This window comes from Neofelis nebulosa, chromosome 13 (assembly GCF_028018385.1).
Source record: "Neofelis nebulosa isolate mNeoNeb1 chromosome 13, mNeoNeb1.pri, whole genome shotgun sequence".
Taxonomy (NCBI): Eukaryota; Metazoa; Chordata; class Mammalia; order Carnivora; family Felidae; genus Neofelis; species Neofelis nebulosa.
This window is the reverse complement of record NC_080794.1, coordinates 82,992,403-83,017,359: the sequence shown is the minus strand read 5'-3', so window position 1 is coordinate 83,017,359 and position 24,957 is coordinate 82,992,403. Positions and strand designations below refer to the sequence as shown.

At 40.8% G+C, this 24,957-nt stretch overlaps 1 protein-coding gene across 6 annotated transcripts in view; it reads right to left on the bottom strand.

Annotated features, from left to right (window-relative positions):
- Positions 1-714: 714 nt before the first annotated feature.
- Positions 715-24,957, bottom strand: part of PLEKHA1 (pleckstrin homology domain containing A1) — a 58,501-nt gene continuing 34,258 nt past the window's right edge. For 2 of the 6 annotated variants that reach the window (XM_058697996.1, XM_058698000.1), the window contains 7 exons: positions 20,927-21,052; positions 16,963-17,106; positions 15,096-15,164; positions 8,429-8,493; positions 7,749-7,812; positions 5,802-5,891; positions 715-3,193 (listed from right to left, as the gene is read on the bottom strand). In XM_058697996.1, coding sequence (XP_058553979.1) covers positions 2,879-3,193; positions 5,802-5,891; positions 7,749-7,812; positions 8,429-8,493; positions 15,096-15,164; positions 16,963-17,106; positions 20,927-21,052 — 873 coding nt within the window. In that variant the 3' untranslated portion in view covers positions 715-2,878. Of the gene's footprint in view, positions 3,194-4,477; positions 4,549-5,801; positions 5,892-7,748; positions 7,813-8,428; positions 8,494-15,095; positions 15,165-16,962; positions 17,107-20,926; positions 21,053-24,957 lie in introns of all 6 variants that reach the window. The other 4 variants (XM_058697997.1, XM_058697998.1, XR_009252705.1 and 1 more) reach the window with 4 other exon arrangements.

The window sequence follows — 24,957 nt, the reverse complement described above, 5'->3', positions numbered from 1 at the left end:
ACCAACTGTTAACGTTTTCACAAAGGTATGGGAACGACTTGAAGATTTCTGAACAGCAGCTAGGGTAAAAGAAAAGCTGAGAAAGGAATCTCTTTTTCTGTGAAAGCCACGAAGTTTCGAACTTTCTCATTTTGGGCTTTTTAAAAATAAAAACACGTAAAATCTTTTCAGGGAAAGAAAATTAAATTGCACCAGTTAACAAGAATTACTAAGGCAGACAGACTTTCTCCAATTCCATCGCTATTAGATGCTGGATGCAGGAGCAGACGCGGACGATTTGTTACCAACAGCGGGTCTGCAAAAAGCAGTCTTTAACGCCCGACAAGCAGTTTCACGAGTACACGTCAACGGCCCGTCTGGGGATCAAAATGCCCTCTGCACCCAGCCTCGCTCAGGCCGGGTCCGGTCTAACCGATAACCACGCGCTGCAAAAGCGGCTTGGACGATTCAAACTATGCTCTGAAGCCAACATATCTAGTACTGCTTTTGAGAACGTGTTTTTCTTTTGTTTGAGGTAGGCAAAATAATCAAGTTCTTTTTTCCAAAAACAATCATTTTTTCTCGTGCAACTTTCGTTCCAGCTGTGCCTTCCAAAGGCCACCAAATAGTTACTCCGTCCTTAAACATGGAAATTCAAGTCAACTAACCAAACGGATTTTGTACTGGTTCCGGATGCCTGTTCACATCAGAAACTGAATCAAACCGAACGAGAAGTAAGTTAGAATTTGAAGTTTATTTTCAAATCACTACGGTGTTCATACCAGTTTGACATTATAAAGTAGCAGACGTAAAAGTAAACACTGGGAAGCACATGTATATTCCCATTCTGAAAGAAGACGTGTTCTATATACAGAAAAAAAAAATGCAGCAAATATTAAGGTATTCAAAGTAATTTTCTGACAATTCAGATGTGATATATTTACAAGAAAAGTATAAGTTTTAAAATAATTAAATAATTTTCATAGAATTATAAAAGTATTGAGATAAATATTAGGAGACCCTGACAATCACAAGAACATTTTCCTACGCTACTGAATATGAGGGGGAGTTCTATAAAAAGTCCCAAAATAGAGCTAATATTTTGCCACTATGAAATATATCAAATTACCAATACCAAAATATGCTAAAATAAACACGCAACGTAGAAGCTGTACCAAAGAAAAAAGCGTGAGGCTCCTGAATATTGCAAACTGTCTACACAAGATTTCTTAGGTATGTTCATGAAAGAGTAACCTTCAAAAGAGCCACTGAAATGGGCATATCATCAGAAAAAGCGACAACTACTTAAAACCTTTCCATTCTACCATTTTCGAATATAGCTGCAAAAAAGGAAACAATCGAAATGTGCCTTTTCAAAATATTAGCTTATGAATAAAAAAAGTTGAGTAGCGCACTTGACGCATTTGGATTTTTAAACTGATTCTATGACAATTCCAATGCAATAAATAGTAAACTCTGGACCCCACTGCTGGAGCAGGAAATCTCTCCCTCTCTTTCTCAAACAAGAGTCATCTTAGAAAATGAAAAGGGGAAACAGTGACACGTATGAATTCCAAAACAGAACAGCACAGTAAGAACAGCATAAGAAAAAAAGTATCATAAGAACAGCAGCATGTGAGATTCAAGACTATTTTCTTAAAGCAAACGTTTAAGAATCAACCGTAAAGACGATACCTCAAACTCGTCTATTATTCAACACTTGAAACTAAGGATTTCTCAGAGCGGTGCTTACACTGATGACGTCCCCGTGATTCAATGTATACTCAAATGTGTGTTTTAAAACACGAATATTGCACAGGTAGTAGAATAAAAGCATTCTGGCATCTCAAACATAAGATGATATCTTGCTTAACACAATAAACTATGCTACTGACAACTAATTCTATCTCAATGTTTAAAACCAATCACATAGGACTTTTGAGGAGCACGTTCATCTGACAGCGTTCTCAAGCAAGATGAGAAAACACAGGCACTTGAATGTGATTAGTGACAAAAAGGAGAGGCATGACTAAGGGCAGTTATGTCTTCACATACAAACTCACAGTCTTTCACTGATCCAAATATAGAAAGAAGAACTATTTATAAAAACCTTGATAAGAAAATCAGATCTCCCAGAAATTTCACACCAAGTCATTTTCACCATTTCATAAAGCAATGACTGCTTAAGGTCCTAAGCTTTTTCAAACACATGTCCAAGATACAGTTGTCTGAATTAGTTCCCCTCCCCCAACCCCCCCGGGCAACCTCCAACCCTCGCTAAACGGTCCGGTGATAATCTCTGCGGCAAAACTTGCTACTCACCTTGATAACCAGAGCATCAAAAGTGGTGACCATTTCCAAACTGTCCACGTCGTAGTATAAATTTTACAGCACCACAGACATCATGATTTCAGTTATCTTAGTCTGACCATATTTCATTCAATAATATTAACCAGTAAGAATGTGTAAATATCAAGCATCTAATAGGAAGTCAAAGTAGCATTTTAAAAACAACCAAAATAATTAATAAGCATTTTTAATGTTTTACGTGGTGAAACATTTCAATTGTCAAATTCACTAGGAAAAAAAATACCACGCACACATTTTCATCACCCAAGCGAGAGCACACGAAGCTTCAGACAGTTGATACTGAAACACTTAGGTTTTTTTCTTTCGTTCGTTCACTGTGTTTTGTTTTGTTTTGTTTTAAGGAAATTACATTTCGTTTGGCCACTCCCGAGATCCTTGGTTTACCAGCTTATGAAGAGTACATCTAAGAGGCAGTATAATCTATGTATTAAAAACCATTTCACCCTTTATCATCTTTGGCTAGAAGCCTCGTGAGAGGAAACAGGGGCTGGGGAGGCGGAGGGGGGCGGGGGGGGCCGCGTGCTTCGTCTTACACGTCACTGACCGGAAGGCTTGCATCATCCAAGTCCACCGGGTCACAATCTTTATCCTGAGGGCCAGTTTTACTTGGAGGTTTGAGCGGAGCGCGTTCAGTCACTTTGGAAGCTGGTTCTCTTGGAGAGACAGTCTGGACCTTGAAGTTCCCTGGCTTGACCTTGGCAAGAGATTCGTAAAATCCTCGCTTCTCCACGGTAAAGCTTGAGACCAAAGAGTTGCTGCGAGAGGCCGTGCAAAGGGAGGCGGCGGCTGCGGCGCTGGCAGAGCGGAAAGCGTGCTTGGGGTCTGGAGGACAGCTGGGATGCTCCTGGAAAGAGGACAGGCCGTCAGACACAGTCAAACATTAACGACGGAGTTAGTAACTCAGCGTGAGACTTTACTCTCTGAAAAACAAACAAAACACACACACACGGAGCAGAAGCACGAGCCATGCAGCAAACGTGTGCACGTTCCTTCCCAAAGCAATGCATTTTTAGGAGTGAGGTTAAAGCAAGGACAGTCCACAACCATTTCCACTAAGAAACCAGTTCTGTCACCAAAGCTCTGCCACTCGAAGCCTCGGTCGGCCTGCACCGGAATGCGGCGCTGCAGCCGCGGCTGAGCGGGTGTGTGAGAGGGCCCTGTGGCGTCGGGTCACGTAAGAGTGTGTTCTAGTCTCTCGATCAACACTGGGGATCGTCCCACGTATTTTAGAAAGATAAAAAATAAAAATGCAGCATATAAAAATGAAAGGCCCTATTTTTTTAATAAGCAGAACTCACTATTTTTCAAGCCTACGATTCTGTCTGGCAGTCTGACCAACCTTCGTTTTTCTGCCCTGAGTTTCACGGCAGCGGATAATTGTGCCGCCTTTTCACTTCCTCTTAACTGCATTTATTCAGTTTTGAACACGTCCTTGATTCTCATGGCTTGAGATTTTGATGGCAGCAAAGGGTACATATTTAATCATTCATTAAATCTGTGGCGAAATAATGGTCAGTTGTGACTCTTAATTCCCACTCGCTTCTAACTTAAGATATCCTTAAATAGGACCGTTCCAAATGCATTGCCATGTAGTTCCCGGTGTGCTGTGCTCATGTATGACACTCGTGGCTTTGAAAACAAAGCGCCACAAGTTCACAAAACACTCCAGATTCCCACGAGCTGGCTAAATCTCGCCTGAGATTGAAAATGCCATGCAAACTACGGTAATGTGGAGTTTATCCAATGCATAAGCGTGCATGAGTTTGCATAGATTATTAGAACAAGGGTGCGGTGCAGTGGTGTAGCATCAAAAATCTCAAAATACATAAAATACAGAAGTTGAAACTTGTGGCAATTCGGTAAATTAATTTTTAGGACAGCTTAATGCGACTTGTTCAATTAGTAAGGTTCTATTGCTCTTTCATGATTTATCTTTTCTCGTTGTTGTTTAAATATACGTATCCAACCGGATGACCAGAGGGAAACAGTTTGCGTTAGTGTTGACAAAGTCAGTTACGATAACTGCAAAAGGCAGTTTGGTTAACTCAACTTTCTACGATCAGTTGTGAGTAGTGAGTAAGTCCGGGCCCTCTAGTAAGAAGGCACGTTTGCGTGAGAGCCCACATACGTGCTGCATTCACCAGTTCTTGATGTATACCTCTGTATACAAGGATTCGACAGCCTTCTGGCCTGCCGCATCTGGAACACAGTGCAAAGCTAAGATTAGAGTTAACCTATACTAAGGAGAGGGAGGAAAAGAGAAAGTTCTGCCGACAGTTACAGCTAGAGAGTCCACTTCGCCCCCACCACAAAGCACGAAACACAAGTGCCCTTCTCCAAGTTTCCCTGTTTCCCCACAGACAGTGTTTTTGCAGAGAGTCTCATATTTGGCTGCTGAAAAGGTCACATAAAACACAGGCAGTTACAAAATTAACAGGTATGAAAGTGACTTCTAAGATATTCCAGAAAGGATATAAGGAGACTCATTTAAGAAATGAGAAACATGGATTTGTTTTTACCGATCTGTAGTTTATCACTACCAGGAAACTACCAGAAAAATACCAAAAGCGCAGAATATCTGGCATTTACAATGAACCTGTAAAAGGTAATGTAAGGCTTTCATGCTACATGTTAGACTACATTCTGTGGACAGCAGTGCTACGTTTCAAGACACTTAAAATGTTTTTTTCTATTCCTCAGTAGAATATTTGTGTTTTCAGATGAAAGCAGTGACCAAAGTGCCCTACAGCCAAATCTTATTCCTATGATGTACCTGGACATGATAAATTGAAAATTAAAAACATTTTTCTTGTTATTTCTGAGAATGTTTAACATTTCAGTTTTACTCTCATATCATCACAGAGACAATTAGGATAGTGAAAAGCAGCGGGCTTCTAAATTACTCTACCAGAAAATGAGAACGAGGACACGCAATGGAAAATAGTGACGGAGAACACGAAGCTGTATTTCGGGTTCCAGCTGCTCCATTCAACGGCCTTATGGTGCCAGTAAGCCAAAAACACCTTAACTGAAATTCGAGGCAGTAGAGGAGAAATGGAGACTTTCACCAAACTGTGTTATGCTACAATTTAAGGCGCTTTACAGGATTAGGCCACATCCCGTACTGAGAATTTGTCAAGTTGTAACAAATCCAGACCTACTGACAAGTAAGAACTCCTAAAACAAAGCAAGGAAACGTTCATTCTTTAGTTGCCCTGCTTGTGCATTTAAGACAATACAATGCACAGAAAGTTATATATACATAACACTACAAGGAAGCATTAAATTAGAAATGCATTATTTTTTTGCAAGTCCAATTGGTACGAAAGTCAACATGCAAATAAATCTCAATACAGAAAGAAACCAGAAGGATTAGGGGGAGAGGAAGGAAAATAACTCGACAGGATGGGGGGGACCCTAGGGAGTATCACCCCAGAGAACAGGAAACATACAGAAGATGCTGATCGGCCAGGTCCCCGCTGTGCTACAATGGCACCAGAGACTGCTTTAATCCAACTGTGCATCTCTTCAGGGCTATCAGCCTAAGGGAAAGAAAGGACTCATTCAGTCAATTCGCCCCCCAAATCAGCTCCTACATCTACAAATCCAACGTATTCATGTTGGTAAATTGCAGTGTCAACAACAAAATGATTCCAAGGCAATGGTTTCCAAAAACTTTCAGAGTCACTTTTTTAAGTCAGGTTTTGCCGGGTTAAGTTATTACAGAGCCGTAAGTTGGGCACTCGATGCTTTAAGATCAGACCCATCAGAAAGTCAATATGAATACTTCTGGAGAGAAAACGAGAGGAAGAAGTCAAAGACAGAGCTTCTCATTTTGCTCTATTTACTGCTATATCGTCTGACTCTGCTACAAGAGTATTTATGTAACTGTGGAGTTAAAAAGCCGTTTGACATAAGTGTATGTATTATTTTTCTAGAGATCATTTCTAGTACTACTGAACTACTACTGAAAGTAGTGTTGGTGGTCATATTCCAAAGTATCATATTCCTTGACAGGACCTTGCTTTCCTACGTGAATTAAAACTTTATTATTGGGGCGCCTGGGTGGCGCAGTCGGTTAAGCATCCGACTTCAGCCAGGTCACGATCTCACGGTCCGTGAGTTCGAGCCCCGCGTCAGGCTCTGGGCTGATGGCTCGGAGCCTGGAGCCTGTTTCCGATTCTGTGTCTCCCTCTCTCTCTCTGTCCCTCCCCCGTTCATGCTCTGTCTCTCTCTGTCCCAAAAATAAATAAACGTTGAAAAAAAAAACAACAAACTTTATTATTAAATCCAACCAAACAAAACCCAAGAGGGGTGTAGAGACACCTCCCTTTACTTCTGTTCAAAACTTTTAAGCTACAGAAGAATACTTGCAAACCAATGATTTTAATAAGGACTTTTAAAAGGAAAAACCCAGAGCAGGCAAAGGTAAAGCAAAAATCTAGAAATCAATCTGGCAAAAGAGGGGGTTTAAAAAGGTTTTATGTTCTGACGGTTATTCTTGATCTAGAAACTTAACCTATAGAAGAAATCCAGGCAAAGTTAAGCACAAAAATGTTCATCCTCACATTGTTTATAATAGTAAATACACAAAACTACAAAAATAATCAGTAACAGAGTAGCAGGGAAAGAGTTTAACTGTGGAGCATTCATATAATAGAGTATGGTGCAGTTCTAAAAAGTTTTTACAGAATTTTTAATGATGTGGAAAAAAATGACTATAATATATTAAATAGAATATAACTGCGTGTGCTTTATATGACCCCACTTGCTATAAAAATATACGCCTTTAAAAAAGGCACTATAATTAGAATGGTTTCCTGAATGTGGGATTCTGTGTGTTTTATAAACTACCTCTTTCTTCATATCTTTCCATATTTTCCAAGTTTTCTGCAATAATTATATGTAGCTTTTATAAGACAAAAACAAATGTTCTTTAAAAAAAAGGAAAAACTTCCTTTTTTTTATATAATACACCAAAAAGAGTATTTTAAACTTAAATACAAGATGCCTATCTACCACTGGTGAGATCTACGGTCTCCTTTTATTGTGGGTATTTTCAGTCCCATTTCTAAAATTACCAAAAATGATGCAGTCAAAATTCTACAATACGTGCAAAAATAATCCAAATTGAAAGTTAGCATCTACGTTAAAACAGCATTTCCCTTCCCATAAATACTACTTAATTCTACTCTACGAATTCATAGCCAAGAGTACCCCTATCTGCTGAACATACGACCTACCGATAATTTTATGTATAACATTTTTTTAAGTTGTGAATTACAGGTGTCATATTTTTCCTTATCCTCATAAGCAGTAAGTTTATTTATGTTCATGTCACCTCTAAAATTATTAATCTCTTGTTAGGAGGATCTATAATCTCCAAAGAAGACTCTCACCTGCACATAGAAAGTTCGAGACGATGTTACAATTTCAAAGAGATTGTCTCTCATCATTATGTCACTGTTAACAAAAACAAACGTCCAATTGCACTTAAATAGCAGTTGTTTGATAGTTTTTCTTTCACTCATTCATCTAGTACCAAATATATGTCAATAAGAAAATAAACAGAGATAAAATGTTGATGTAATTTAGCAAAACCAAATCATCTTTTCCAATTTATTTTTGCATTAATTTTACATATTTTATATGTTATATACATTTTTAGAAGAGGTTCATAAAAGAAGTTTAAAATCCAAAGTTTTCAGCTGTGAATAAATCAATTTGCTCAAAGAAACACTGCACAGTTACCACATTTTCTTATAAAGCTCTATTCTGCAGCAACTTCAAAATACTTAAATTACTAATACATCAATCCGTCAAATATGATAGAAGTTGTTCACGTTAAAATTTTTCCTTTCCGTTAATAAGCCGAATTTTTAGTTTTCAAATGAAACAAAAAAATATCTCAATACTTTGAGGATTTTGTAAGTCCTGGCACATCCCAACTAGGAAGAGTTAAAAGTAATGCTACAAATAACCCAGGAAAACATCACCTGTACACACCAACCAAACTGAAGCCCTTGCTGAGTACTAGAGTGCTGCGGCAGGCACTAAGTGACAGCGGGTGCTTACTTACCTCTGCTTACATTCCTGGACTTTATGAACCTCTTTAAGTGGTATTACGCGGAGAGGTTCCTTTTCCTGGCAAAAAAACACACGGACACGTGATGTATATCCTTAAAGTCCTTTTAAGGATTAGTTGTCTTACTTGGAGATCTCTATGAAGCACATCTGAGATGTAAATCTACCTTCCTGAACCATCCAGCATCAGAACAGCTCAAACACTGAATAACCTTATGCACACTGTGGTCTGAAACACGGAAACTGGCATATAACCCGTATTCACATTATTTCTGGCCTTAATGACAGCGTAGCTTATTAAAAGCCATGAAATCATCAGACTTTCCCCCAGTGGACCCTTCCAGACCCCGTAAGTAGAAGACTTCCTCTTCTGGAATGTTATTTTGAGGTAGAAGGCACCAGAGTAGCAAATACCCAGCTTCTTGGACTTAAATTTGTCATTTTAGGTATATCACTTTTACATGAATACATTATTTTAACAAGCACAATTTACTGAACTTTTACTAAGTCCAGGACATCCGCTAGCTTTTAAGCATGTTAGCTCACTCACTTCAACTTTCTACAACCCCCCAGTGCACGCACTCCTATCCACCTGAGGAAACGGAGCCTCACACGTTAATTAAGTACCTCACCCCAAGGTCACAAAACTAGACACAAGACACAACTAGTTCCCAATAGCCTGTTTATACTACACGTGCCACGAAATACTATATGCCATATTTCACCGAGTATCACACCGTAAGATTAAAAAGCGCCATTATTTGATGCAGCCCTAAGAAAAAAATTAAAGCATGGCTGAACAACTTTAAAAAATCACCAGTCTTTAAGTTTTACAAAATGGTTCATTTTTAAAATAATTTCAGAGTATAGGGGCGCCTGCGTGGCTCAGGTGGTTAAGTGTCTGACTTTGGCTCAGGTCATGATCTCACCGTTCGTGGGTTCAAGCCCCGCATCAGGCTCTGTGCTGACAGCTCAGAGCCTGAAGCTGGCTTTGGATTTGGGGTCTTCCTCTCTCTCTGCCCCTCCCCCGCTCATGCTCTGTTTTTCTCTCTCTCAAGAATAAAAAAAAAAAAAAATTAAAATAATTTCAGACTATAAAAGACTTACAAAAATAGCACAAAGAATTTCTGTACACATCGCACCCCATTTTCCAAGATGTTAAAATTTCACGTTTGTTAAATCATTCTGCTTGTTGTGTTCATGTATGTGACTATGGTACGTGTGTATATATTTCTCCTGAAATGTCTGAAGGCAAATCATAGATATGTGCTTTACTACTAAATATGTTAGTGTATAGTTCCTAAAACAAGGATGTTTCTTTCGTAACTACAGTACAATCACAGAACCCAAAAACTCCACACTGACGCAATCCTGTTATCTAAAAACCATATTCACATCTCGTTAATTGCCCAGCAGTATCCTTAACATAAAAAGGAAAACTATAGATCTGCTGCTCCAGAGTTCAATCTGGAATCAGACCTTGTATTTAGTGGTCCTATCTCTTCGTGTCCTTTATTGTGGAATAGTTCTGCAGGCCTTCCCCCCACCCCCCCCGCCCCGCCCCTTGCAACCTTTAGAGTTTTCGAAGAGTCCAGGCCAGTTGTTTTGTAGAACGTCCCTTAATTTGGCTCTGTATGATGTTGACCATGCTTGGATTCAGGCTATGCAGTTTGGCGGGGAAACTACAGATGCACTTCGTTCTTCTCGGGGCATCATTTCAGGGAACGCGTGAGAGGGGTGTGTCCCATTACTAGGGTGTTACACCTCATCTCGTAAGGCCGTGTTTGCAGTCACTAGAAAGTTACCCTTTTCTCCTTTGCCATTATGAAACATCTTGTGGGGAGACACCCGAAGCCTACGGAATACCCACTCTTCCCATTGTTTCGCCCACTAATTTTACCAAGCTTCGAAAATTCTTGCCCGAAACCATCATTACTGTAGTAGCTGCCAAATGGTGATTTGTCTCCAGCCCCATCCATTCATGTATTAGTTGGAATTTTACTCTACGGAAATGCTTTTCTTTCTCCGTTTACTTATTTGGCTTGTTTTATTCTCTGGGTTGTAATCCATTACTATCATTTTTTATTCTGGTGCTCAAACTATATGAGTTTTGGGTACTGGGAGCCCCTTCAAGCTGGTTGTGTCCTTCTGTCACGTCCCCATCATTCACTGAGCCACTTCCTTATCTTCTGTCACAACTGGATCTTCCGGGCCCAGCTCTTCCTGTGCCTGCCCCACCTCTGACATCAGCCATCTCTCCAATGTTCCCGGTTCCTGTTGAAGAATAGCGTTTATACTTGCTTTTGGGGGAAGAAGACCACTCATCTCTTCACTCCGCCCATGGCTTTCTCACGATACATGAGAAGTAATACTCCTGTGAGGTTTTGTTTTTTTTTTTTTTTAATTTTTTTTTTTTCAACGTTTTTTATTTATTTTTGGGACAGAGAGAGACAGAGCATGAACGGGGGAGGGGCAGAGAGAGAGGGAGACACAGAATCGGAAACAGGCTCCAGGCTCCGAGCCATCAGCCCAGAGCCCGACGCGGGGCTCGAACTCACGGACCGCGAGATCGTGACCTGGCTGAAGTCGGACGCTTAACCGACTGCGCCACCCAGGCGCCCCAACTCCTGTGAGGTTTTAATGTGTGCTTCTCTAATTACGAGTGATACTGAATATCTTTTATATGTTTAAAGACCATTTTAATTTCTTTATAAAGGAACTGTCTATTCATGTCTTTTCCTCATTTTTCTACTGGATACTTTCCCCTTGGTTTTCTCTCTCTGTAAACTTTGAACCAACCACAAACTTAGACAAAGGTTGAAAACATAGCACAAAGACCTGACTCTCCGGAACCATTTCAGAGTGAGTTGCTGACCTGGCCCCCAAGGCCCTTTAGTGTGTATTTCCCACAAAGACATCCCTTATGTTATCACAACACAACCATCAAAATCAGGAAGGTGTCCCCCAAGTGTCTTTTGTTAAAGCAAAATAATTCAGTTCAGAATCGCTGACTGCATGTACTTGTCATATCTTTCTTTCCTTCAGTCATTCATTCTGTCCCTAACTCCCACAGTCTTGACTCTCCTGAAGGCTCCAAGGCAGTCATTCTGGAGAAAGCCCCTGACTCGGGTGTGTCTGATCCTTCATCAGGATTAGATTCAGGTCAGGCATCTTTGGCAGGAACATCACAGAAATGAGGCAGCGGCCTTCTCAAGCTATCCTGTCAGACGGTAAGTAATTTTAATTCATCTCATCACTGATGAAGTCCGCTTTAATCATCTGGTCACCTGTTTAGAGTGGTATCTACAGTGGTATCTTTATCGCTACCAAGTTACCATTTCCCTTTTTGTACTTAACGTGCATTTTGCGGATGGGGACTTTGAAACTATGTGCCCTCTGGTTCCTCATCACACACACGTGTATACTCATGCATCCACCCATTTCTCCCGTGTGGGTCCATGGATTTCCACTCTATTCAGAGGGCAATAATCTGTTACCATCATTACTTATTTTGATGCCTAAAATAATCCCCCAAATTTGGCAAGGGCGGCTGTTTTCAAGTTGGGTTCTGGGTCCTTCCATCCTGTCCCTAGCATTCTGTGAGCACTTTGTTTTCCGATACGAGACATTCCAGGCTTATTTTTTATTTATTTCTACTGTTTCAGCTTTGGAGTCTTGTCATTTCTCCAAGAGCCCAGGTTTCTTTCCACGGAAAATGGTGGGGTTTTTTTTCCAGTTGCACGGAGCTAGGAAGTATATTATATGCATATATATGTAAACCCATGAATACGTTTACAGCTCTGTTTGATTCTACATCTACCTGTATATGTTAAGTGCTCACATCGATACACTGAATTCCAACCTAATACAAAAAGTCTTCTCCTTTTCCTTATTTGTTACTCCCTTTTTGGACAGTGAGAAACTAGGCTTCTATGATCCCTAACATATTTACTCATTTTATCAAGTATATATGTAAACATCCTCCCATCTCTGCCACCACCCTCTTCCCAATCTGAATACCCTCTTCCCCCTACTCCATGTTGGGCTAATCCTCCAAGAGGACAGCCTCCTCGTCCTTCTTGGGTTCCTTGCCCACACCCAGGCTACTGTAGCTCCTTGCGCCCCTGTCCCACCACACGAACGCCTACACTGATCTGCCTCACCTAAAAATTTTAGGTCTTAATTGTTTGGGAGGAAAGAGGGCAGAGGGTAAGGAAGAATCCCTCAATTTTTAACGTTCTTTAGGGGTATCAATGTTTTATCCTTGATACATATTACAAATACTTTCTCCAGGTTTTCAGGTATACACTTAAATCCTTCATACCTACTGAAAAAGTTTTTAACTCCTTATCTCTTAGAAAAACAAACTAAAGTAATCACAGATGAAATAATATGTCTAGGACTTACTTCAAAATATAAAGGGGAAGTGGGTGGTGGTACCTAAGAAAACCAGCCACGTGTTGATAAGAGGGGTTCAGAATACTATTCTACCTACCGTATGTTTAAACTTCTAATGATCAGAACGTTTCATAAATGAGCCCGTTTGTACTCTAAACATCAACTTCTATCATTTATCGTTCTTGAGCATATATAGGTACATAAGCAAAAGTAAAGTGACTAAGGTTTTTTTAAAACTTCACATTCGGATTCCACCTCTTCTGAATCACTTTTTGACTCAGAGCCATCAATGTCAATGTTTTTCACTCCATACCATTCTCTGTGTCAAAAAGAGTGAAGGGGATGAAGCATTTCTTAAGAACGTTCTACCGTGTCCCTGAGATTCTCTTGCAAGCTGCCAGCACAGCACCCTCTTCTGCGGGTTTTGGTGCCGGTGTTTTCCGATCTTACCCAGAGGTGCTGTGCGCACGAAGCAAAGACAGCTACCCCACAGCTGCTGCCTGACTGCCCCTCCCCCGCAGCTAAGACAGCCGTTCAGAAATGTTACATGTGGGGGGAATGTACACCTGAGTTATTGATAAAGGTAAGTAATTATAATATGTTTAAAGTTTCCAGCTGTATCTGAGTTTTCGAAGTGCTTAACACATTCCTAAATACACATGGCATAATCTCCCTGCTTCCTTTGTTAGTTCAGTATTCTCTCATCTCAAATTTTATAGCATAACGTCTACATGCAGGTTTTCAAAATTTAGCAAGTATTTCCGTAATACTTCTTATCTCATAATTACTGTGGGTGACAGGGGGGCATGTCAATTTCTCTGGCACAACTGAACTCCTGAAAAAGGCCAGAACATCGCTGCTGTTCTCTTTATTCCCAGTTCCCGGAACAGTGTGCCAGAGCCACGGAGGGCTCAATGAATGTCTGTTGCATTAATGACTCTCCCCAAGAGTACGATCATTAATTAAAGCAATGAATCAACGTACTAACCAAGCAAACGTGCAGCCTTCTGAGACACCACGTCTGATACTTTTTGAGCCACGTAACTACTAGTTCCCGTTGAGGCTCTTCGAATTGGACGTCTGAGAAAGGTCCCTGTGCTAAAATGGCTATTCTTGCTGTGCTGTGCCATTTTTTCCTTCATTCAAAAACACTTCTTGATTATCTACCAAGTATCAGGGGCTGTGTTCATAAAAGGGTATAAAAGAGATCTTTGCCTTCAAGAAGCTCATAGAGTCAACTGCTAAAGACAAGTATGCATACAATGGCAAAACGCAGCCGGAAGTATTATGATAGAAGTGGACTTCAGGAACCGTGGTGTGTAAGGAGAAGGCAGAGTTCAAAAGCTTCCCAGAAGAACAGACACCTGAGATGAATCGCAAAATAGTCCTTTCCTGTTCTCTAAGTACTCTGCTGTCCAGTATGGTACCAATAGCTATGTATAACTATTTAAATTAAAAAATACTAAAGAACAATCAGTTTTAATTTTAAAATGAAATAAAGGTAGGTTCCCCAGTCATACTAGCCATATTTCCAGCATTCAGCAGCCACACGTAGCCAGTAAACCTGGTCAGTGAAGATACGGACCATTTCCATCGGTGTAGAAAGTTTTACCAGATCGTGCTGTTCTGGTGTCTTCATTCAAATAAAGAATATGATCCCCACTCAAAGGTCCCATAAAACAAAAGGAGGTCGGACAGACATGTAAGGAATAAAAAAGCATTCAAATTATCCAGCAATCTGCGGCAGAACTCAGGTTATGTGACAAGAATATTTTAAATAAGGATGTTACTCGAACAAGTGAAAGAGGGAATTTCAATCTTGATTCTACCCCACAAGACAATAAGGTCTTATACGAAAAAACTTGAAAAGCCAATCTGCAACAGGAAAAAAAAAAATTTATCAAGAGAGGGCAGAGAAAAGAAGGTAGAAATGCAGAGTTAAAATGTCGACTTTTAGAGATTTAATTCTTCCTACAATCTCCTCCAGCTGCCCTTCAGAGGACATCGGTAGGTGAAGGAGTTCTGATGTTTTTAATTCTTTCAAGGTGGAATGCCTTTGAAGGTATGATCTTTTTATTTAAGATATATTTACAAAATTACCATTAAGACATCACAACCAAATGAACTGAATTGTATATGCTTCTCAAAACCAGAATTATTTTAGAAATAGAAAACAGGACAAGAAACTACACACACACACACACAATCACCAGAATAATACTTCTCAAACATTTTAAAGCAACATTTATGACACAGCAACATACCAGTTCAGATTTGAAGTAGCCTATTGTGTTTTCATCCAATTGAAAATATCTTCTCTTCCAGTTTTTCATCTACCAGAGATGAACACAGACATAAGACTTCTGTTTCTAAGAATGTCAAATGTTAACAGCCACTTACATATTCTGATATGAACCCATAATCAGAAATGTCAAGCCCTAAAAAACCTCATTACCCTCCCTTAGTGAGGAAATACATGAAACATCATCTCTTCCACTGCTCAGGCCTTAAACTCCCAATTCAACTTTGGTGGCCAGTCTTCAGTGTGTTGTATCATACAATTTCAGAATATGGTTTCATTATTTTTAATGCTCTAAAAGTTAGGAAAGAAAAAAAAAAAAAAAAGCACTTCCCCATCCCCCAACCCCACAAAGTAAATGTCATCAAGAGTTCAAGAGCAAGCACAGGAAATGTTATTAAACCACACCAAGTTCTGTAAAATCTGTAAAAATGCAAGAATCTTTCTGCAGGTACTTTGTGCTTAGTAGTAAAGCAACAGATATTTAATAAAATGAACCTACTCTGTACAAATATTTGTTTTGTCACTGAAACAGTCTTTGTGGAAGCACTTCAGTATCTCCAAGGGTTGCTATTTTAGACTTGGGAACGAAACAGAAGGAAAGAAAGGTCTCCCTCCCTAAAAGCCCTCATTAACACAAGTGAGCCACAGCCTGAGGAGCTTCCGAGGTTCCTTGCAGACCCGCTACAAGGGGTGAGTCTCGGCACCCCCCCCCCCAACTTCCCTCCACTTCAAGGTCAGGAGCTTAGAGATAAAAGAACTTGTCCACGGCTGACCTACACCAATTAGCGTTGCCAGAAAGGGACGTGAAGTCAAACAGAACTGCCGGCAGAGTTTTAAGTATTTCCTCACTCACAGAAACTTTTTTACTTTTATTTTCAAACTTCAAAGTTTATCTTCTCACAAAATGCTAACGATTTGGTTCGCGTAAAGAATGACAAATTTTAGAAAGGTACTCTGGGGGCGCCTGGGTGGCTCAGTCAGTTAAGCGTCTGACTTGGACTCAGGTCGTGATCTCACCGTTCCTGAGTTCGAGCCCCGCGTCGGGCGCTGCGCTCACAGCTCAGAGCCTGGAGCTTGCTTGGGATCCTGTGTCTCCCCCTCTCTCTGCCCCTCCCCCACTCACACTCTGTTTCTCTCTTTCTCAAAAAAAAAAAAAAAAGAAAAGAAAAGAAAAGAAAAAAAAAAAGAAAGGTACTCTGGAACCTTGGAAACACTGGTAAACGTACTTGCCCTTCCTACAATTTCCCGCTGTGGGTCTGGCTGGATGAGAAATACCCAGCTAACCCTTAACAGCTCTTATGAAGGACCAGGTGCTGCTAAGATACTCTCTTAATTTGCATCTTTCAAAGTTATCTCCAAATGGTAGGTTTTATAATCTAATTTTCCTTAAAAAGGAACAGAGAGCCTGAGAGGGTAAATGAGAAGCCCAAGGTCACAGAGAATTCGACTGAGGTCAGCCCAACACCAAATGGAGTAAGCAGGCCCTTCCGTACCCCACTCCCTTGCCCCCTCTTTTCCTGATATCTCCCTGCTAGACTTCTCTTTCTCTGACCCACTCCCAAGGGAGAGAAAAATCAATAGGAAAGCCTTCTGGAATAAATTTAAAGTGTTAGGAAAGTTCATCTAAAATTGAAGGTCAGTGGTAATCAGCACTAACTTACCCAGCCACCCACAGACCAAGAAAATAACATGGAATCACCCTGACTCCCCAGCACGTTCATGGCTCCCTTTGGGTCTCTCGAAAAACAAAGCAAATGATTCGTGTGCCGAGAATTTGCTAACAGAGACTCATTTTTTCATTATCACACATACTCTCGTAAGGTACTCACCACTGCTCCCTGCTTTACACAATACCCAGCTTTGATGACTGCACTGTCTGGAGGTGGCTTAGGAGTAAAGTAGGGAAGATGGCTCTGTGACCGTTTCAAATTATTTCTGTCAATACTTTCACCACATTCATTTACTTCTTCTTTCTAAAATGAAGCAAATAAAGAAAGTCTTTCCTTGCTTGTTTAGCTTCAAAGTACAGTTGTATTTCATGTTGTAATTCTAACAGAAAACCTTAAATTCTAACCTTAGTTCAGTTAGGAACACAGATTTTGAAGTGAAGTTTTCTAAATAATTTGAGATACTTAATCATAAACAGTCACGTCACTGATAAAACCACACATTTCTATTTCTCTTGTGGGGGGTGGGTAGAGGGTGGAGGGGATTAACTTCTTATTTTGAAATAATTATAATAATATACAGGAAGCTGTAAAAAAGAAAAAAATACAGGAAATCCTTCCTATGTACCCTTCGACCGGTTCCCCCAACAGGGAAACTGTGTAACTATAGTAACTACAGTACATTTCAAAACTGACACTGGAACGTCCTACAAGCCTTATTCAGATGTCATCAGTTTTACATGCATGCATTTGTCTTCGCGTATGGATCATTCTGTGCATTTCTGTCACATGCAGCTTTGTGTAAAACCACCTCCACAACCGCATACAGCATCATTATGAGGCTCCCTTGGGTGACCCCTTTAGAATCCCTGTGCCCAATCCCTTGGCAACCCTAACCTGGTTCTCCGTCTTTATTATTTCGGCATTTAGACAATGTAACAGAAATGGATCCTACGGTAGGTGACCTTTGGAGATCGGCTTTTTTTCCCTCGGCATAATTCTCTGCAGGCTCACGCAGGCTGCTCCCCTATCACTAGCCTGTCCCTGAGGAGCGCTCACGGTCTGGACGTACCGTCGGCTGTTTAACTCTTCACCTGTGAAAGGGCATTGTTGAGTCGTTCCCAGTTGGGGGCCATTGGGAATAAACCTGCCATGAACATTCCCATACAGACCGGTGTAAACGTAAGTCTCCATCTCTCTAGGAGCAAAGCCCAGGAGTGCACGTGCCGGGCCGGAGAGTAATCACAAGTGCACTTTAACAAAAAACCTCCGTACCGGTTTTCAGAGGGGCCGGACTGTTTTGCATTCCCACCAGCAACGTACGAGCGAGGCAGTTGCTCCTCGGCCTTGCCAACACGTGTGTTATTAATTATCGGAGTCGTTCTGATAGGTGTGCGGGGGGATACTCACTGCGGTCTTGGCATTTCTTACGAATAGCGGTGAGCAGCCCTTCTAGTGCTCCTTTGCCACGTATCTTTTATCTTTTGGTGAAATCTCTGTTCGTGAATTCTGCCCCTTTTCTAATTGGATTATTTTTTAACTGCTGAGTTCTGATAGTTCTTTCTTTCTTTCTTTTTTTTTTTTTTTTTTTTTTTTAATGTTTACGTATTTTTGAGAGAGAGAGAGAGAGAGCATGAGCAGGGGAGGGGCAGAGAGAGAGGGCGACACAGAATCGGAAGTAGGCCTCAGGCTCTGAGCTGTCCGCACAGAGCCCGATGCGGAGCTTGAACTCCCGGACCGTGAGATCGAGACCTGAGCCAAAGTCAGATGCTCAACCAACTGAGCCACCCAGGAGCCCCAATTCTTTCTCTGTATGTTCTGGATACAAGTCTTTGTTGGATACGTGGTTTGCAGATACCTCCTCCCCGTGTGCGGCTTTCCCTTTCATCCTCTTAACAGGGTTTTTCAGAGCAAACATTTACAATTTCGATGAGGATCAATGTATCCTTTTATGGACTGTACTTTTTTTTTTTTTTAATTTTTTTTAACGTTTACTTATTATTGAGAGACAGAGAGACACAGAGTGTGAGCAGGGGAGGGGTAGAGAGAGGGGGAGACACAGAATCTGAAGTGGGCTCCAGGCTCTGAGCTGTCAGCACAGAGCCCGACGTGGGGCTCGAACTCACAAACTGTGAGATCATGACCTGAGCCGAAGTCAGTAGCTTAACCAACTGAGCCACCCAGGCGCCCCATTATGGGCTGTGCTTTTGATGGCAAGTCTAAAAATTCTTTTGCTCCAGACGATTTTCTCCTTGCTCTTAGAATCTAAAAATTCTGCAGGGTTTTGTTGTTTTTTCACACGCCAAGTCCAGGCTTTTTAAAAAAGATCTAACTATACTCATGTTTTCATGCTCCCCAAAGCACTGGCTTACATGCAACATGTTATAATCTAGAATCCCACTAATCAACCAAATGTGTATTTTTTTTTTTCAAGAACTCCTAATTTTCAAGAGAAAAACAAACACTCGAGTCTTATCTTGAGGAATTTTCAACCTGTTATACATTTAGACAGGTCAACAGCACTAATTATGTACTTAAACTTTGCAATCCCAGCACTTAACTGCCACTAACCCAATACTGAATAAATTAATCAACCAAATGAGATTTGTCATTTTCTTGACAAATAGATAGCAAGTAAATGCTTTTATAATGAGTAAATACTTCTTTAAAAAGCTACATTACAAAAATGACACAGTAAAAAAAAAATTCTTTGGGATCTTTTTAATACGGCAGCTGCTATGCAATCTTACAACCTACTGAATAATCTACACTAAAACTAAAATACAACAAAATCTTAATTCTGTACAAAATGAAAGCAGCCAGAAGGGCACCTGGGTGGCTCAGTAGGTAAGTGTCCCACTATAACGCAGAGCCTGTTAGGACTCTCTCTCTCTCTCTCCTTCTCTCTCTCTGCCGCAACTCCGTTCACATGCGCTCTGTCTCCGTCTCTCAAAATAAATAAACTTAAAAAAAAAAAATCCCAAAAGTTGAGAGTTCACAGAGCTTCTGGGTTGCTGAACATGTGGAGGTGCTGAGAGAGTCCCAGAAGCTTCATGCCCTTCCCATCTCTTCCATCAGGGTGTTTGTCTGCATTCTTCATCATATCCTTTTATGATAAACAGGTAAACAGTAAATAAACTGCTTCTGTTCTGTGAACAGCTCTAGCAAATTAATCAAATCTGGGGACAAGGTCATGGAAACCTTCAGTTTACAGCCCATCGGTCAGAAGCAGAGGTAACAACCTGGACTTTCCACCGACATCTGAAAGGACTGGGGTGGGAGCAGTCTTGGAGGACGGAGCCCTTAACCTGTGGGATCCAGGCTGACTGTCAGAATTGAGTTAAACTGCAGGACACCCAGCCAGTGTCACAGAACTGCTTGGTGTGGGGGGATCCCCACACCTCTGATGTCAGCAGCATCGTGAGTGTGGCAGTCATGTGAGAGGAAGAGTGGGTTTTTCCTACTCATATTGTTTACAAAAGGAAAGGAACTCTGTCCAACAACAGACCATTTGTAAACTATGCTAAATTCAAGTCAAAATGACTACCCAGTCATTTAAATTGATGTAGAATAATTTTTAGTGACTTGGAAAATGTTTCAGATGTGAGTGAAAAAAGTTATTTACAGAGGGTCTCCATTTCTTGGGACAAAAGTATACAGAAGAAAGGGCTCAGAGAGGGGCGCCTGGGTGGTTCAGTTGGTTAAGCATCTGACTTCAGCTCAGGTCACGATCTCACAGTTTGTGGGTTTGAGCCCCATGTCGGGCTCTGTGCTGACAGCTCGGAGCCTAGAGCCTGCTTCGGATTCTGTGTCTCCCTCCCTCTCTGCCCCTCCCCTGCTGGTGCTCACTCTCTCTCTCTCTCTCTTTCAAAAATAAACACATTAAAAAATTTAAAAAAAAAAAAAAAAAAAGAAGAAAGGCTCAGAGAAAACATGAAAAGTGTGAAGTGTGGTCTGTGGTTGCCAACTATTTTAATAAACACATACTTTTGAAATAAACAGATACGAAGCATTTTTAATTAACTGATTACTATATTTATTCAGTAAAGATGTTCTGTTTTATAACAACATAAAAATTACTACGCAGTAGGTAAACCACCACACAACAGAATAACTGATGTATTACCTGAGTTGGGGTAATGATGGGCACGCCCCCAACAATGTCAGTTCTGTAAGACACTTGCTTCTTCCCACATTCACTCTGGCGACTCAGGTTATCAGAATGAGGCTGTGAGTCTGACTGCTTTGGTACCTAAAATGATATGTAAATGAATCATTTTGCAACCAGCATTTTATAGGGGACCCTCTTTTATCACAGAATATCCAACTAACTGTCCATTTATATATAACTGACATTTATAAAAATCATGTATAATAGGTATGTGCCCCTTTAAGTTCCCACACTGTCCTGTTACAGTAGTACTTTATAACACAGCCATCGTTTCCTGAGTGTTTACTTGGGCAGGTGCTATTTCATACATTTTTCTACTTCATCCTCTGATGAACCCTATGCTTAGGGCCTGTACCTCCGTGGTAGCAGTGAGAAAACGGAGGCTCAGGGGTGTGAAGAAACATAGGTGTAGGTCCTGATCGCACTACGTTCTACTGAAGTCTGTGTAGCTCTCCCCCTACACTCGACCACTATTCTATGTCCCCCACTTATTAGAGCACCTGACACCAGAGCACAGCTCCATGCCGTTCTCGCTCCCCATCCTCCGCCGCTGCCCATGATTCTGGTAGCACCCGAGGACAAAGACCGTGGCAAACTCATCATTGCTGGTGCCAGGGCAGAGTCTACTACTGAAAACACGGTGCTCACTAAATGTTGAGAGACGGACTCAGTGGATGAATCCGGAATCATCAGGAAAAAAAGAATAAGACACTCGACACAAATTAAAAATTAAAATGTTCAAATAGCTTAAAGCTTATTGGAAACTTTGAGAAGGTATTCCAACACTGGTATCAATGATAAATCACTCACAAACGTCACTGAAGTGGAATCAGAGAATCGAAGGGCTCACAAACGCTTAGCATACGTTTTAGCTTTTCTGATACGGCCCACTCAGGAAACAAGGTGCAATACTTCTGCCAATAGACTGCTGCATGGAGTCTGCCTCTGGATTGCAGATTTCTTTTGACCGTAGATAAAAAACGTAATAAAATATGCTCGGCACTGATGTAATGTTGAGCATGACAGTTCATCTCTGTCCAATGATTTTAAAGGGCATGTGAGGATCCTGCAGTGTTTCAGAAACATTCTAAGAAGTACTTCTAACCAGCACCATAGTGGTGGCGTAAAAACATTTAAAATCAAGTAACTTGCTTGCCTTACAGTTAATCCATGTTAACAGGGAACTGGCACAGCTCCAGGGGACACCATTCACGTTGCAGTCAAAGACCCAAACCATTTGTTAATGTGATTCCAAAGCAGTGTGGTTTCTCGAGCTTTAACACTCATGAAGCATCAGCCAGGAACATTACTAAAAGCTTCAGACCTCCAGGTTGCACCTCCCAGAAATTCTGACTTGCTCAAGCCACAGTGTTGTGCACAAGGCCACACGGTCAGCAGAAACACCAGTGGTTTTTGAGGTAGTTGCTGCAGAAACCACCCCGAGAAACACTGCTGCCAGGCCTGTGCTCTCCCACCGGGTCTGGGGAAAAGCAGGTAGACAGTGGTGTGTACAGACAAGGCTTTTATGAAATACCGGGCAAATGCGGTCTATGTGTGTCTAAGCCGGGCTGTAGTAGATCCCAATCCGCATGATTTACGAATATACACAAGTTGTCTCTCAGGCGACTTTCTGCAACTCCTCTCCACCTTTCCCTCCCTCTCTCCCCTGGAGATGCTTCCCCCGCAAGGCTTTTTCTCCAGGCTTCAGGCCCTCTCATCCATATTTACACTACAATGCAGGAAAACAGGAAAGGAAGGCAAATGAATCCTGCTAAGGAATGCCCCCTGAAATCTTCTAAGAGGCTACACTTTTTGGAGAGCTTTTTAAAGGCAACAGGTACTAGCTAGAATTTTACCTGACAAGATCCACACAATGACAGGACGGTGAAAGGACTACTACTGAGGACACTCTACCCAGAAACAGTCCGCCGAGGAGGCCCACGATGTTCTGCATGAACGGCATCATGTATTTGAAATATGACCGAGAAAACGGGGCCAAGTTACCCCATTAAGAACAGAAACACAGCATTGAGAGAATTTTAAGCCAGAGAGAAAATTATCTGCTCATCTGTGTTAGCTGAAATGTACGAAGAGGTGACCCATATGAAGTCAGTCCTTCTTTTAAGAAGTTTACAGTTCAGTCATACATGGGCATTTCCTAAGAAAAATCTTTTATACCACCCCAAAAATACAGTGATATTTATGCTTTTTCCACTTTTCTTCCAGAAATGATAGTATATTAAAAATCCTTCTCACTGCTGTTAAGCTCACTGCTTCTGATGTGTCCTTATAATAAAATAAAATACCAAGTATGGCATAATTCTAATGTTAGAGTTCAATAATTAACTTAGAATTGCACTTTACAATAAAACTTATCTAAATCGTGTGGTGAGAACTGTGCAATGTGTAGAATTTTCAAATCGATATGTTATACACCTGAAACTAATATTAACATTTTAGCAATAAAAAAAATCATCTAAGCCGTAAACATTCGCCAAGAGTAAGTACAAGCAAAATACCCATGAGTACAGTAATTGTCTTAAAAACTTTGAATGAAAGTCTAAACTCAGCCATTAAAATAAACATACTTTCAGGAACAGAAAAAAAAAAATCAGCCAACTATTTAATGAGAATCAGAAAAGTGGTCTCCTCATCAGGCAGACAGCAAGTGTCAAAGACACTGAACATGATTGGTTTCCTTGCCCCTGACTTTTCCCTGCTCTCTCTTGCTTTCTACCCTTCTTTATTGGAGCTGTATTCTGTGAGAAATCTGCATGTATCTTTAGGAGGTGTTTGCCTGTGGTCCTAATAGTAGAAAAAGAAAAGGCAGTCAGAGAATGAAGAGATAAACAAAACGGAGAAAAACGACAGGGCTTGCAGACGGAAGCCTAAAACGTTCCAACACAAACTCCTGGGTACCCATGACCTGCCAGCTGAAAAACACTAGTATCAAGTAGAAAGCCTTGTACCTTTGGGCAAATTTACCATTTTGTTAGGACCAAAGTCCTATATTCAGCTTCCTCTACTTGCTCCCAGCTGTCCAAAAAAAAAGCGGAATTGTGGCCACAGTGTCAAAAACACCACTCGTAGATTAAAATCTAGTACTGATTTCTGAATTACAACCTATGGTGGGGAAAAGACACTATTTTAAAAACCAGTGGGTTTCTGTTTCGGAATACACCATGTACATCCTGGACATTCCTTCGTCGATAAGGGACCAGAGGCCACCGTATTTGTACTGTTATTACTTCCTATAAAAAGTTAGTTGAAAGTATACTTTAAAACCAATCTGATTTTCCCAACCCTATTCACGGATACTCTCTTCAGGGTCGGTTCCTCCACGACCAGCTCTCTGCCTTTTCAAATAAGGGGAAACTCTTTTAAACGGCCGCCACCAATAAACATTCACGTAGACGTTAGGCAAGTTCGAAAAGCCACAGACCATGGTATCAGAGGACAGTCCACTAAGATGACAAGGTACTATAATTAGGAAGTAGTTAAATAATCACCATTCCCTTACCACTACTCCCTACCACCCCCTACCCTGAAACCATGTGCTTCCAAACCCTAATTATGAATTTCTAAAAATTTTAAGTTTACATAATCACATTGTACTCAGCAGACCACTAAGTTACACAGCTGACCAACTTGTCATTTGGAGCAGTTCCATAGAATTGTAAACCACACATGCACTAAAACATAAACTTCTATTTTGCAAAGAAATCTGCATTACTCATCCGCGATTTCCATAGGAATGTATGACAAATTAGAGATTCCACACCCGAATACATTTACACGTGTAAAATGCACATGATATGAAAACTGGCAAGGCCCTTTAAACAAAAAGAATTAAATAAATCTTACGTAGGCAGGGGAAATTCTTTCATTGCCATCCGGTAAGTTACACGTTTATATAAAATCGATGTTTAGTAAGTGCTATCAATTCTTCACTTCTACATTCACTTTCATACAGTTACATTCACTTT